Genomic DNA, 13133 nt, shown 5'->3' on the forward strand with positions numbered 1-13133 from the left:
TGGGTTCTGTATTCAGATCTCAACCTCAATCTCATCTTTCCCAATCTACCCTAATTCCACACTCAACACTAACCATTTCCAGCCTACCTCAGACCCTCTTCCATCTAATCTCTCATTCCCTGACTCTTAGGGTAGGGCAACTTCCCAAAATTTCCTTTCCAGGTTCACTCTCCTCTCCGTTCTTTCCCTGGACTCTGCCAAGTCTCCAGATTTTCTGACAATCCCGCTCTTCCCCTTTTTACCTCAGCTGCTCTTTTCACAGAATCACAGGATCACAGAATAACCAGGTTGGAAGAGACCCACCGGATCACCGAGTCCAACTATTCCTATCAAACACTAAACCATGTCCCTCAGCACCTCGTCCACCTGTGCCTTAAACACCTCGAGGGAAGGTGAATCAACCCCCTCCCTGGGCAGCCTCTGCCAGGGACCAATGACCCTTTCTGTGAAGAATTTTTTCCTAACGTCCAGCCTAAACCTCCCCTGGTGGAGCTTGAGGCCATTCCCTCTCGTCCTGTCCCCTGTCACTTGGGAGAAGAGGTCAGCACCCTCCTCTCCACAACCTCCTTTCAGGTAGTTGTAGAGAGCAATGAGGTCACCCCTCAGCCTCCTCTTCTCCAGGCTAAACACCCCCAGCTCTCTCAGCCGCTCCTCATAAGGCCTGTTCTCCAGCCCCCTCACCAGCTTCGTTGCTCTTCTCTGGACTCGCTTTTCATACGCTCTCGGTTATTTTCAACACAAGTCAAGCCCCCTTCCTCTCACTGACTTTCAGATTCTTTTTTTTTGTCCTATAGGCCCAAGTCCCAGTCACAACCTTTCTCTTCCATTCCTCCCACTGTCATCAGGTCACTTGTCACAACGCACGAGTGCTTTCTTACTCACAGCCAAGTTCTGAAGAGCCACGTTGAAAGGCAACAGAGGCCCCACTGGCTCTCAGCTGCAACACCCCGACTGCTCTGTTGGACAGCAACTGGCACTGGCAATGCAGAAAATCACATTAAATAGTGATTAAAGTCATTTAGAAGTTTCCAAAAGTTCACAGAAAAGAGTAAGATTGTGGGAATTCTAGATCACAACTTGGGAGCTGTTTGAAAGTCGTGTTATTTTAATAAATCAATGCTGACAGCTATTTTAGTCACTGGCCGTGCATACCATTACCAGAATAACACCTACCTCTCGTAAATGGTTTTTAAAGTCAGCTGATCTGGGACGCCTTCAGTCTCTTCGAGATGCAGGATGAGCCACGATGTTCTGTACGGCCACTGCTCTGTGAGATTGATCCAACTGGCCAGTCTATCCCAATTGAATGTGATCTGATTAGCTCTCAATAAACGACCTGATGTAACAGGCAAGGAAAGAGGAAACACGGGAAATTTTTTTCCATTTTGAAAGATACTCTTTTTTCCCCTCAAAGTAACAATGATGCAATCCTTTAACTTGATCTGGAAGTTTCTAATATTATATTTTGAGCTCCGTAAACTCAAAATCATCTCAAGTTGCACCTAAAACCACCATATGACAGCCTAATAAAAAGTCTTGCAAACACTGGTCAGAACATGAGACTCTCCAAAACTTCCATTCCAGGTTAAACACTAATTATTACCATCCTGTTACAGGTGAATCATAGGTTAATTTAACAAAACCTCAATAGTAAGTTTCACACAGCACTGACTACTCAATCTGAACACAAAAATCATGCTAATGCTCCGAAAGATCTGCGCATCAGCATATGAAATATGGGCAAAACAAGATAAGGCTACAACTGCCATCTTCAATAGCCAATAATGTGAAATTCAAAGCTATAAACATAAGGCTGTTTTAAGTTAACAAGTTTTAAGTGTGAATTACAAACAAAAATAATCTTTAAAATCAGCATTTCAAGTTTTGGCAAGTTTTCTAGAATTGCACTATTAATATTGGTGAAGACACATAATTTACGGCCTGAAGGCTCTGCTAGTGCAGCCGTTCAGGAAATCACCACATATAATCGCAGACTGTGGAACACTAGAAGTGTTCTTGCAGGGGTTGGTTTGTTTTTACAACTAACAGTTTGTGATTTTGTAATACTTTCACATCTGTTCTATAATCTGCCAAAACCAGACATTACACACCACAGATTGTAATGACAATGCTAAGAGACCGCACATTTATTTAAAAGTTTAGCTAGGAACGTTGTCACATATGAATGATCGCTAAAAAGGGGAAGAAGCAGGGGAAAACAACATATTAATGCTCTTCTATTGTATTAGCTTTAAGTCAATGCAACAGAAAATAAGCCATGGGTTATTTTACTCAACTGAGAACAGCATTTACATCTAATTCTTTGTAAACCTGAGTGAAGGTAAATTGGGGCAATCCAAACTGTGCAAGCACTGAGGATGGAACTGCAGAGACAGCTCACCCCTCTGCATTACCCAAGCCGGTCCAACAGAGCTGAACCTCAGCTCAGAGACAAAACTCTAACCTTGTTTTGTACTTTCTATGGAGCTGATCCCCTCAGCACTGTACCAGAGCTGAACCAGCTCCACCTACTTGTGACACGCTGGAAATAAACGCTCCCAAACACAGTGTGAAGCGAGGTAGTGGGTGCAGCAGAACTGCTGTGGCGGGTTTCTGCAGCCAAACATATGAGCAGGAATAGCTCAGTTTGGGTCTGTTATTATTACTGTGCATCTCCTGGTGAAGCAAACGCCCCAAGTAAAACTGGACATGGTTCCAACTCCAGCTCCGTGCTCTGCAGCAGAGACGGGCTGGTGTCTGAACTGTGCCCTGTGCAAGCAATCTGGCTCCAGTCACCCGATGCAGAACCAAACACCAGATCTGCTGGATCCTTCCTTGATGCACCTGCAGGCAACTGTGATATTTCTGTATCGGTAAAAGTCTTCTTCCTAAAAATTCTCCCTCTCAAATGATCCATCTCTCATTAGAAAATTAAAGTGACTTTTTTACTTTAAATGTTATTGTAGAAAGATAGAGGTCATATTTCTAGAAATGACAAAAGTCATTTAACACAATATTTTATTGCTACTATTACTGTAGTCTTCCTAGCAACCTAATTTTATTAGGCTTACTGAAATCACAAGTCTTAAAGATTCTGTTTTCATTAACATAACCCAAAGCTTGTGATAATTTGATTAACGCTGAAATAACTACAAAAACAAGAGCAGAACTCTCTTCCTTCAAAACAAAGCAATATTCACTTTGTTCTCCACTTCTAGTATAGTACTGCTCATAATTTAGTGAGATCCTTTATAAAATCAGGAGCTCAGGCTAAAAGAGCTGAAGTGGTATAAAACGAAGTAATCCATTATATTCAGGGGAAGAGTTCTACAGGACAGGAACCATAAAGAGTAGGATTCATGTCAACTTCCAAGATCTCCCTTACAGTGTAATCTAGGAAGCTGTAACTAGGATCAATTTGCTAAGAGCTCAAAGTTGCATCACTTCTTCTGAAAGACACCACTGATGTACAACGGGCCAACGGGAAAGCTACAATTGTGTGCAAGCCTAAGTATAAATAAAAGAAACAAAGCAAAAGCAGGAATATCTGTATGGTTTTTTTCAACTAGCTATTTCAAATTTTAGAAGCACTGTATTTTCTTTCCTAGACTTATAAATATTCAGAATACAGAGCCTGGAACAGAGAAAACATGACATTCGATCCTTTTGAAAAAGCTAGTATTGGCTTTCACATCAACGCAAAAATGAGTTAAGGATACTGAAATCAAGCTAGAAGCTTATGCCAGGATATTTTTTTCTGGTTAAAGATCACGCCAATTCTGAGTAAAGGCCCAAGTTGCCCAGAAGGCTCATACAGCATAACAGCAAGTGCTTATGCAAAAGCTTCAGAACCTGGGGGAAAGCAATACCGCAGTCCCTGGTAATTTGTGGTTCATTGCTTGCTTTCTGTTAGCACTTGATGAATTTTACTTTCAGGTACGTAATTGCTCCTGAATCCATGTAAGCTTCCCACACTCATGTGACACTGTTGCAGAGTTATCCACTTAACCACATACAGTGTGAAAAGGCACTTGATTTAGTTGTTCTGAACCAGTTAGCTGTCAGTGCCTTTTAGTGTCTGTAATAGAAAAGACAGCAAATAATCATCCCCCACTCACTCACTACATGAAACATGACTTTATTAGACTTACGTAAGTCTAATAAAATGAACACGAGGCTGACTGGTTGAGTTTAGTTTACACACTGAAATGTCTAAGCACAACTACAAGCAAATCAAACAAAACATGCCAAACTTGCCTGTCACTGAAACGATATTCAGCAATCGTCTCATGGTCTGAGGGCTGATGTCACTGAACCAATCCTCTGTAACCAACAGCTTGGTCAAATCAAAAGACATCTGCCGGGTCATGGTACGTTGCATCTGGCGTCTTCGGTAAGTGTCCTGATAACGACACAAAAAAGCAAGGAACATTTATTAGCATCAAAAACTTGTATGTATTTGAAATACTTCAGTTTCACTTCATTACTGAGTTAGAACCTCTGTGAACATGTGTCTGTGAGGCTGACACGAAATACTATACAAATATTTATCAGAATTTAATTCTGATTTAGCTGTGTAACAGTTGAACCTGATTTCCATGAAAGCTAAAAACTAGTAAGAGTTACAGGTTTTAATTCTATGACAATTCTGGGAGGGCATCTCACAGTGACACAGTGAGATATTTTGTAAAAATGTTACTAATTTCAGCATTGCCATCACTGTTTCCCACTGTCTCTACAAAATATTAATACTATCCATTTCCCACTTAAATTTTAAAATCAAAGTGAACATTGGCTTCCTCTACAAAACTCCAAGTCTCTCCTATGGCAGCTCAAAAACTTCCAAATTCTCAGACTCCACGTTGCTTTTCAATGCTCCCTAAATACCTCTTATTAAACCACTTTACTGATTTTATCTAAAGATGGGAAAACAAAACAGAAAGCAGGAAAGAAATCATAGTGGACACGATGCAGTGGAAGTCTGGTACTATAATATTCTAAATTCCTTGATTTGCTCAGTTACCACCTCCTGCTGCAACACCCTGTGATGAAGTGACACCAGGCTAAAAATAATCTAAAATATACATACTCGCCTAGATCATAGCTACCAGCATTCAAGTTCAGTGCTCCGTTTTGGTCCCTGCTGCACAAGGAGCATGAGGACAGGCTGGAGAGGGCTCACAGAAAGGCCACAAAGACGATCAAAGGACTGGGAAGCCTGACATGAGGAAAGGCTGAGAGAATAGGGTTTGTTTAGCCTTGAGAAAAGAAGGCTCAGGGCAGACCTCATCACCATGTTCCAGTATTTAAAGGGTGGCTACGAAGAACACAGACTCTCTTTTCACAGTGAGAACAGTCAGCCACTGGAATAATCTCCCCAGGGAAGAGCTGGATTCCCCAACGTTGGACACTTAGGATTTGGCTGCACAGCGTGCTGGGCCATCTCGGCTAGACCGTGCTTTGGCCAGGAGAGGCTGGCTCAGATGACAGTTAAGGTCCCTGCCAACCTGCTGTTCTATGATTCTATGATATCAGCATGCTGTATCATTACCATCTCAGCATTCACACAGTGTTGGATTTAAGTATTTGTGCAAAACAATGCAATGGTTTGCAAGCAAACTTTTTCCTCTTTGACAGAGCATCAGTCTACTGATCTAAGAATGTACTGTTCCTACATGCATCACTTATAACTTCATAAGAATGGTTTGACAAGTCTTCCAAGTTGACATGATTAAAAACATGACAGAAAAAAAGAAAAGAACAGAAAGGAGAAAAGGTATTATCAGTTTCTCTACTTAGTCTAAAAATCTCTCTCACCCGCCTATTGAGAGCAGTTTTGCTACCGAGCTTGGCCATGTCTACAAGACTGTTCTGCGAAACTCTCCTGTCAACCTCTTCATGCAACCCTATGGAAAGGAAATAAAAAGGCAGGTATACTCTCCATTCATAGACATTGGACTGATTTATAAAATAACACTAATCATCTGCAAATTATTTAAATAGTCTGTTCCAAAACCCTGGTTTTTGGAACCCTGGTTTTGTTAATTTCACATCATCCTTCCGCACAACCTCACCTGCGTTATCTGCATAAGGAATATCCCCATTGGTTGTCGAAGCTACCATCAGTTTTTTTGCATTACTGAGCCCTCGGCTATTCAGAAAAACGGGCAAATGGACTATGTTGCGCATGTAATCATGTCCATTTATGTTTGAATCACGTAGAACACTGTTGAGATTCTGGTTAATAGCCTTTATAATAATGTGTGGGTCACTTGCAAAAATAGCAATAAATGGGCCTTTCGAAAACAAGACTCGCACCTGTAAAAAAAGTAGATGGTACATCTTGTCAATAATAATTAATAATAACTGTGGATCATTTGAACATCTGACTCAACACTTCATATTCTTTCTGTTCAAGTTATAAACTTGAGAAGAAATATATAGAGATTTCTGTTTCTTCTATGCAAGATATCTAAGGTTAGAAACTTATCCACAATTAGAAATCAGCATAGCTGACAAATAAGCAGTAGCAGTTACAGTGAGAATCATCACCAAGAAAATACTGTGCAGTCATGTCCTAGCTCCACCAATTATTTAGCATTTAAGTATTACTCAGTAAGTACGAAAAACTGTCTGAACATTGTAAGCTTGTTTCAGCAGGAAATTAATTTTCAATAATTCACATCTCACTATTTCAAAAATTTTCACAGGCATTACCACGTACAGCCCTCCTGGGACTAACTGTCAATTTCTAAAACCCATCACTTTTGAGGCCATCTTTATAAAATGATCCAACTCACAGTATCGAGCATCTGTAAAACTTTGTCCTGCTCACAAGCATCCAATCCGTCAATAATTACAACAAGCCTTGTCTGGTTCTGAGTGAAGCTGTCAATGGTTTTCGCCATTCTGGCCATCAGTTCCACTTCACATTTCAAAACCTACAAAAATAAAAAGAAACGAAAGAAAAGACATCTCTATAACACTCGAAACTTACAAAAATACATAGAATTCCTTTTACAGATTGCTACTTGTCCCAAAAATACTTCAATAAGATTAAAAAAATACATGCTTATAAATACTTGAAGTCCTAAAATGTCACTTCCAGAATTTTAATTCCCTATTTGTACAAAAACGTACAGAACTGCACATTCCACTTTAACATCTCAAACTATCCTTATTTAAATTCCATTACAGTGTTATTTAAAAAGTAACATTTATGTACTGTAAATCAGTATTTCACAAGTAAACACAAGAGCATTTGTAGCTTCAGCTAATCCCCAAAAAATGCTTTGCATATGATGGACACTTGGGTTTTCTGTCTGCCTTCCAGCCAAGCAACTGCTGCCAGGGCAGCATCCGAAGAGTTTTTCAACATTAAGTTACACATTTATCAGCTACCCTTAATACGAAAACAAAGGTGCAATTCACCTGTCTTAATTTCAGCAACTAACAGGTAGACATTAAACTCTGATCTCCTCACCACTCGATTAATCTTGAACGTGCACATAAGATGACCTAAGCCATGCAAACAACTCTCCAGACAGACACACTGCTCTCCTCCAATTTCAAAGGGGGAACCTAACTCCAAAGGGGCTGAAGTTATGCCAGTTGAGTATCACTCGGAAAACAATTGTCAGGAAATAGCAGCAAGACAGGACAAGGTCTTCTGTGCTACAACAATGCGTGCAAAACACATTCTTATACAATGCGCTGGCTGTCATCTATGAAGGTAACCACCACAATGCTAAAGTTTATTTTCAAACAGGAGAATACAGGATATTCAGTGGCAGCCTGATGGGAACGTTCTTTATCAATTTAAAGCCAATCCAGTAAAACATTCCTGTTTTCTGTATTTTTTCATTAAATACATGAACCGGTTTGGAATGTTCTTCCAGTGCTACCATTCCTACCTCAATAAAGAGGTGCTGCTGACAGCTGAACTTAAGCGTGGTTCTTCACCTTCAGAATATTTCAAAAACGTTATTCGTTTTAATGTTATGATCTAAAGTAAACTTTTACTAAATTGTGACAATTTAGTACAAATATTTCCCTAGTACCTTCCCCTCAGCAAAAATACAATTAGAAACTGAAAAAATAATCCAAATTTACCATTCCTGGTTGAGCAGACAGATCCCGTACACTAAGCATAATTACCAGTGGAACAGAGGCGTTCGCTTCAGTAAAAATTCACTAAAGCTCATTCTCACACTGCAAGACCAGCCCGAATGGTTCCTCATCTTAAAAAGGCTACAGGCTTGGGGATTTGTTTCAGTCCTTTTAACACCCAATTCACACGAACATTTACCTTCATGAACCCCTCACTTTTTAACTTGTGCAGCTTGGAGGCAGCATTGTGAAGACGTTTTCTTTGAGAATTCAAAACTGAATCCATCACTTGCCACCACGTGCGACAATTCAAGATAAAAGCCAAACCAACAACACAGGTCACCGTTATAAGAATAACATTCACTGTCATGTTGGCTTGATCCACGTTAAAAAAGGCCAGCAGGGCAATAGCAGAGACAACGCAAACAAGTATGAACAGGAAAATCACAAAGGATGGCAGACAGCAGGTTTTCTTCCATTTCTTTTTACCTAGGAAACAAATACTTGCCATTAGAACGAGTGTAAAATGTAAATATAGGCCAGTACAAAATCTTTTAAGTTGCATAGTTCTCATAAAACACTAACTTGCACAAAAGGTTACTGCAGTGCTACCATGCAGTCACAAATATGAAAAAAGGTCTAAATTTGCCAAAATTCTTGGAAAATTTGAAGCAGAGATATTCCTTTAATCTTCAGTTAATTTCCATTGTTTCAAATCTACACTGGATGGAAATGGTTAAATACATTTCATATCCCTTTCATGACATCTCTCAGAAAAGTGTATTTATGCAAGTAAATGCTCAGAAAACAGTATGGGAACTATTCTGCTTTAAATAGGAACATTATACTTGCATAACCTAATAGTAACGGTGCCACTGGAGAACTCAAAATCGCAAGCTACGAGCGGAGAACCCTTTCTCGTACATTAAAACCTACACAAAAAGGGAGGGCTGCAGTATGTCAGGTCTGGCTAGATCACAATGGACCTCAGAAGAGAATACAGACCCTCTGACTTCAACTGGATCGATAGGGAAGAGGGAAAGAAATACTGGATGTCAGCACAGCTACTGCCGTGATCAAACAAACAGCAAAGAAGCAGCCCCTGCCTTTAGGATCTGTACACAGCCAGCAGCGCACACAGACAGAAGATTCACATCTTCTGAACATGTTTTTTCATAACAAAAACACAATATAGGAATAAACTCATGCAAAATGATGACAGAAAAAAATATGAACTGGAATGGAAAAATAAAATTTTAAATATCCTACAAGGAAAGAATATCCAAGGTTCATACATGGTCCATCTACGATATTTTAGACAGAAATGCATAATGACAAGAGTGAGGGGCAAGAGAGAAGAATAACAGCACCAGTATTTTCAAGCAGGGATGCGAGCTTCCTCTAGCTAGGAGACAGAGCTGGATCAGAGAGAGACTTGGGAACCCTCAACAATGAAATAGCGAGTGAATAGGCTCATCTGCGAGTTTACAGATGTAACAAAAATTAGAGATACAGGAGAGAAAAAAGAAACCTATATGGAATTTCTATCACTATCTAGAGACAAATATCTATGACCTCATACCTACAGACACCTAGAGACAAGGAGAAGATGTGCCAGATCGAACAGATACAATTGAAAATGAATAAATTAATTGGATAATGAGGAAGAAGAGCACGGGAATGCAACAGACTCAGAGAACGCAAGAGAAATGTAAGATTAGAAAGACAATTACTGCAGATAACCACAAGAAGCAGCATTACGCTGCCACCAGCAAGTCAATTTCAGGAGAAATTACAGCATCGTGAAAGCTGTTTAACCAAGGTTAAGAAGAACTGCAGAACATTTAATGTAAAAATAAGGGTGAAAAACTCCACATATCACTTTTGTAAGGAACATTCAGAGAATCTGAGAAAGAACAATGAAGACTGATTTGTGTTCAGCAGGTAGCATGTTCTTTTCCACCCCCTGTAAGACAGGAGAGCCTAAATATTTCACATCATCTAACAGACTCCTCAATTAGTGGTCAAGGTCAAAACAAAACGAGAAGCAACCAACTGAAACTGAACGCAAAGGAGAAATAAGCCCTCTATTACTTGAAAGTTACACTCAACAACTCCTTTTTTTCACAACATCATATTCTGCTCTGTGTTTTTGTTTCAGAAATCTACAGATGAGTCAGAAGAAAAAGGTTTGTTCCATTTGGATCAAGTAGGAATATTCCATCCCATCTTACCAGCACTGATCACAGTAATGTATGGCTTTGGACCAACATGTTCTAGACATTTATTATTTCCAAGAATAAGTAGTGGTCACTCATAAAAGCTCTAAATTAAAATCTGATGAGCTAAACAGAAACTTCTCTTAGCTTATCTGACTCGGACACGATGACTTAATTGCTGTAAAATAAATTGCCTGTAAAATAAACATACATTTCCACTGACACTTCTGGAAACTACACCTCACTGAAGATACACCCGTATGATATTAATAAAATCAAGATGAACAAAGAAAACAGGGCATCTTACTCTCCAAAACAATACAAGTTTTCCCTTCTGTGTGAATTTCTGCATGGCTAAAACAGTTTCTAAGAAGAGCTTATAATGTGGGAAACAGAAGCCCTGATAACAGTGCATTGAAATGGAATAATCAGAAATGCCATTCAGGTAATAAAAACCTTGCGTATCTTCTGTCTTGAAAACTCGAAATAGCCTTGTTGCTAAGAAACCAAATTCCCTTTCACACGCATCAGAGAGGGTAGCAATCATCTCAGCCAATGAAGTTTCTCCACCCACACTGGACAGTCTATTGTAGTCTGTAAACAGAAATCTGAAAGAGAAAGAAATGTGTATTTCGTATCCTTTAGAACACTTTAAATATTTTCTGGCAACAAAACCAAAAATCTTCCTGCATCTCTGTAGCTAAGAGTTTTTTCAAGTGGCATAACACCTAAAATACTTAAATTTTTTTTTTAACTCTACATGAAATTTAAGCATTTCTCTCTTTCTTTCTTCTCCTGTTATCAACCTCTTCTTTGTCCCACTTTCTAATCTACAACTTAATTTCTTAGAAAGATAAAAATGATCACATCATTAATTGCATCTCAGTTGGCAGTAAAAACATTAAAATACCTGTATGATGCCAGAACATTTTTATAATTGCATTCTGAGCTATTTTCAAATATTTATGGAGGATTAAAAAAAATACAGAAGAACATGATCACTCAAAAGCACCATGAGTCTAAAATACAAGTCTCTAAACAACAGGAGTAAACAAAACTAGAAAAGACATGGCATAAATTTTCTTCCTTTTAGGTAAACTAGAAGCTTTGAGCAGTCTGATGCTCTACTGCAAAACATGACCTTACGAGAAGCAATCAGTGAAACAAGCATTAAATGCGATATACAGTAAGCTATGCCAGAAAACTAAATTATTTTGTCTGTAACAGATTTAGTGTCATAGTCAAAATCTCTAACACTAAAAAGCAGAAACTTTCACTGACTCTGGCACAGAGCTCTTCCTGAAAACACTACTATCTTCTTCACACTGAAAAAATGTAGCTATGTGATCTTCTAGGGCTACTGGTTTTCAAACTGCAATCTTAACAGCTTTTCATAGAGGAAATGCAAGCACACTAATACGCACAGGTGGAAAAGTATCAGAGTGAACCTGAATAATTCATTCAAAAGGAAATGAAATAACTAACCTGACAGGTAAAGCTTTCGTGGTTTGCTCTGGTAATTCTGGTGGGTTCACAAACATGAGTTTGAGAAGCAACTCCAAATATCCAATGTGTCTGGCCAACCTCACACTCAACACCCAGGCCCAGTTCCAGCTCTCACCTTCTCTTCGGCCACCAAAGTAAATTACAGCTGGAATATTATAAAGAGATGTTACGGCTATATTCTAGCCAACGTTCACAACTGAAAGATCCAAGAAGTTTGAACAGATAAGGCATGGAATAGTGTAAAAGAAGTGGAATGAATTTTTAAGTTAAGGTTAAAAATGGGAATGGTAAGAGTAACATAATGAAGTTAATATTCAAAATTCTTCTTCGTTTTCAAGAATGCCCTCCTGGAAATCACAAAATCACCAGGTTGGAAAAGACCCCCAGGATCATCGAGTCCAACCATTCCCATCAATCACTAAACCGTGTCCCTCAGCACCTCGTCCACCCATCCCTTAAACCCCTCCAGGGAAGGTGACTCAACCCCCTCCCTGGGCAGCCTCTGCCAGTGCCCAATGACACTTTCAGTGAAAAATCTTTTTCTGATGTCCAGCCTGATTACATGCAAATTACATGGAAAACAGAAAGAAAGGGTCCGAAGGGGTCCTATTTTCTATGAAAACATTTAGTATTTTTTCTGAATCACCAAGCTTGCCTACAAAACAACACTGAATTCCAAAAACAGATAAAAACCTTCACAAACTTCACATAAAATAAGACTTACTAAAGAAAATGTAGAGAACCGCTAATAAGCTGAGTGACACCGCTATTCCAAGCTTTGCATCCACTGTGAAAGCAAGCAACAAACCCAAGCCTCCACACAGCAGAAGTGTGAGGAATACAACAAGCCAGGAGAACTGAAACAGAGGTTCAATCTGCTGTCCTGCGAAAGTCTTCATTTCATCTAAAGCAAAAAAGGTAGAGATCAGTTAACATGTTAATTCACTGTAGAATAGAAAGCAAAAAAAGGTATTTTAACAATCATCCTTGAAAAGAAACACTTTTTCCTTAGGCTGTTTAACTTTCCCCTTTTATTGACCCAAAAAAAAGACGACGACACTTGAATTCTTCAAACATTACTGCAAAACACTATGTTGTCATCCATGCTGTGAATGAAACCATTTAAATACATAATACTTGCATTAATTTCTACTTCTAAAGGCATGTATTAAAAAGGCACGCCATTTCCAATCCTTCTTCACAAGTTTAAAACACATTTTATTACACAGAGAAAAATAAATCCACAGTATCTGTCAAAAAAAACCCAGCTCCCAAAACTTCCATCATTGGAATCTGGAC

General features: G+C 39.1%; 1 protein-coding gene across 3 annotated transcripts in view; it reads right to left on the reverse strand.

Moving 5' to 3' along the window:
• Positions 1-13133, reverse strand: part of KIDINS220 (kinase D interacting substrate 220) — a 72791-nt gene that overhangs the window by 38524 nt on the left and 21134 nt on the right. For all 3 annotated transcript variants that reach the window (XM_069851620.1, XM_069851619.1, XM_069851618.1), the window contains exons 14-22: positions 12559-12738; positions 11814-11979; positions 10785-10936; positions 8309-8598; positions 6801-6941; positions 6075-6318; positions 5818-5906; positions 4258-4402; positions 1174-1336 (exon numbers count right to left, since the gene is read on the reverse strand). In XM_069851620.1, the coding sequence (XP_069707721.1) occupies positions 1174-1336; positions 4258-4402; positions 5818-5906; positions 6075-6318; positions 6801-6941; positions 8309-8598; positions 10785-10936; positions 11814-11979; positions 12559-12738 (1570 nt within the window). The remainder of the gene's footprint in view (positions 1-1173; positions 1337-4257; positions 4403-5817; positions 5907-6074; positions 6319-6800; positions 6942-8308; positions 8599-10784; positions 10937-11813; positions 11980-12558; positions 12739-13133) is intronic.

Source organism: Phaenicophaeus curvirostris, chromosome 2 (assembly GCF_032191515.1).
Source record: "Phaenicophaeus curvirostris isolate KB17595 chromosome 2, BPBGC_Pcur_1.0, whole genome shotgun sequence".
NCBI classification, from domain to species: domain Eukaryota; kingdom Metazoa; phylum Chordata; class Aves; order Cuculiformes; family Cuculidae; genus Phaenicophaeus; species Phaenicophaeus curvirostris.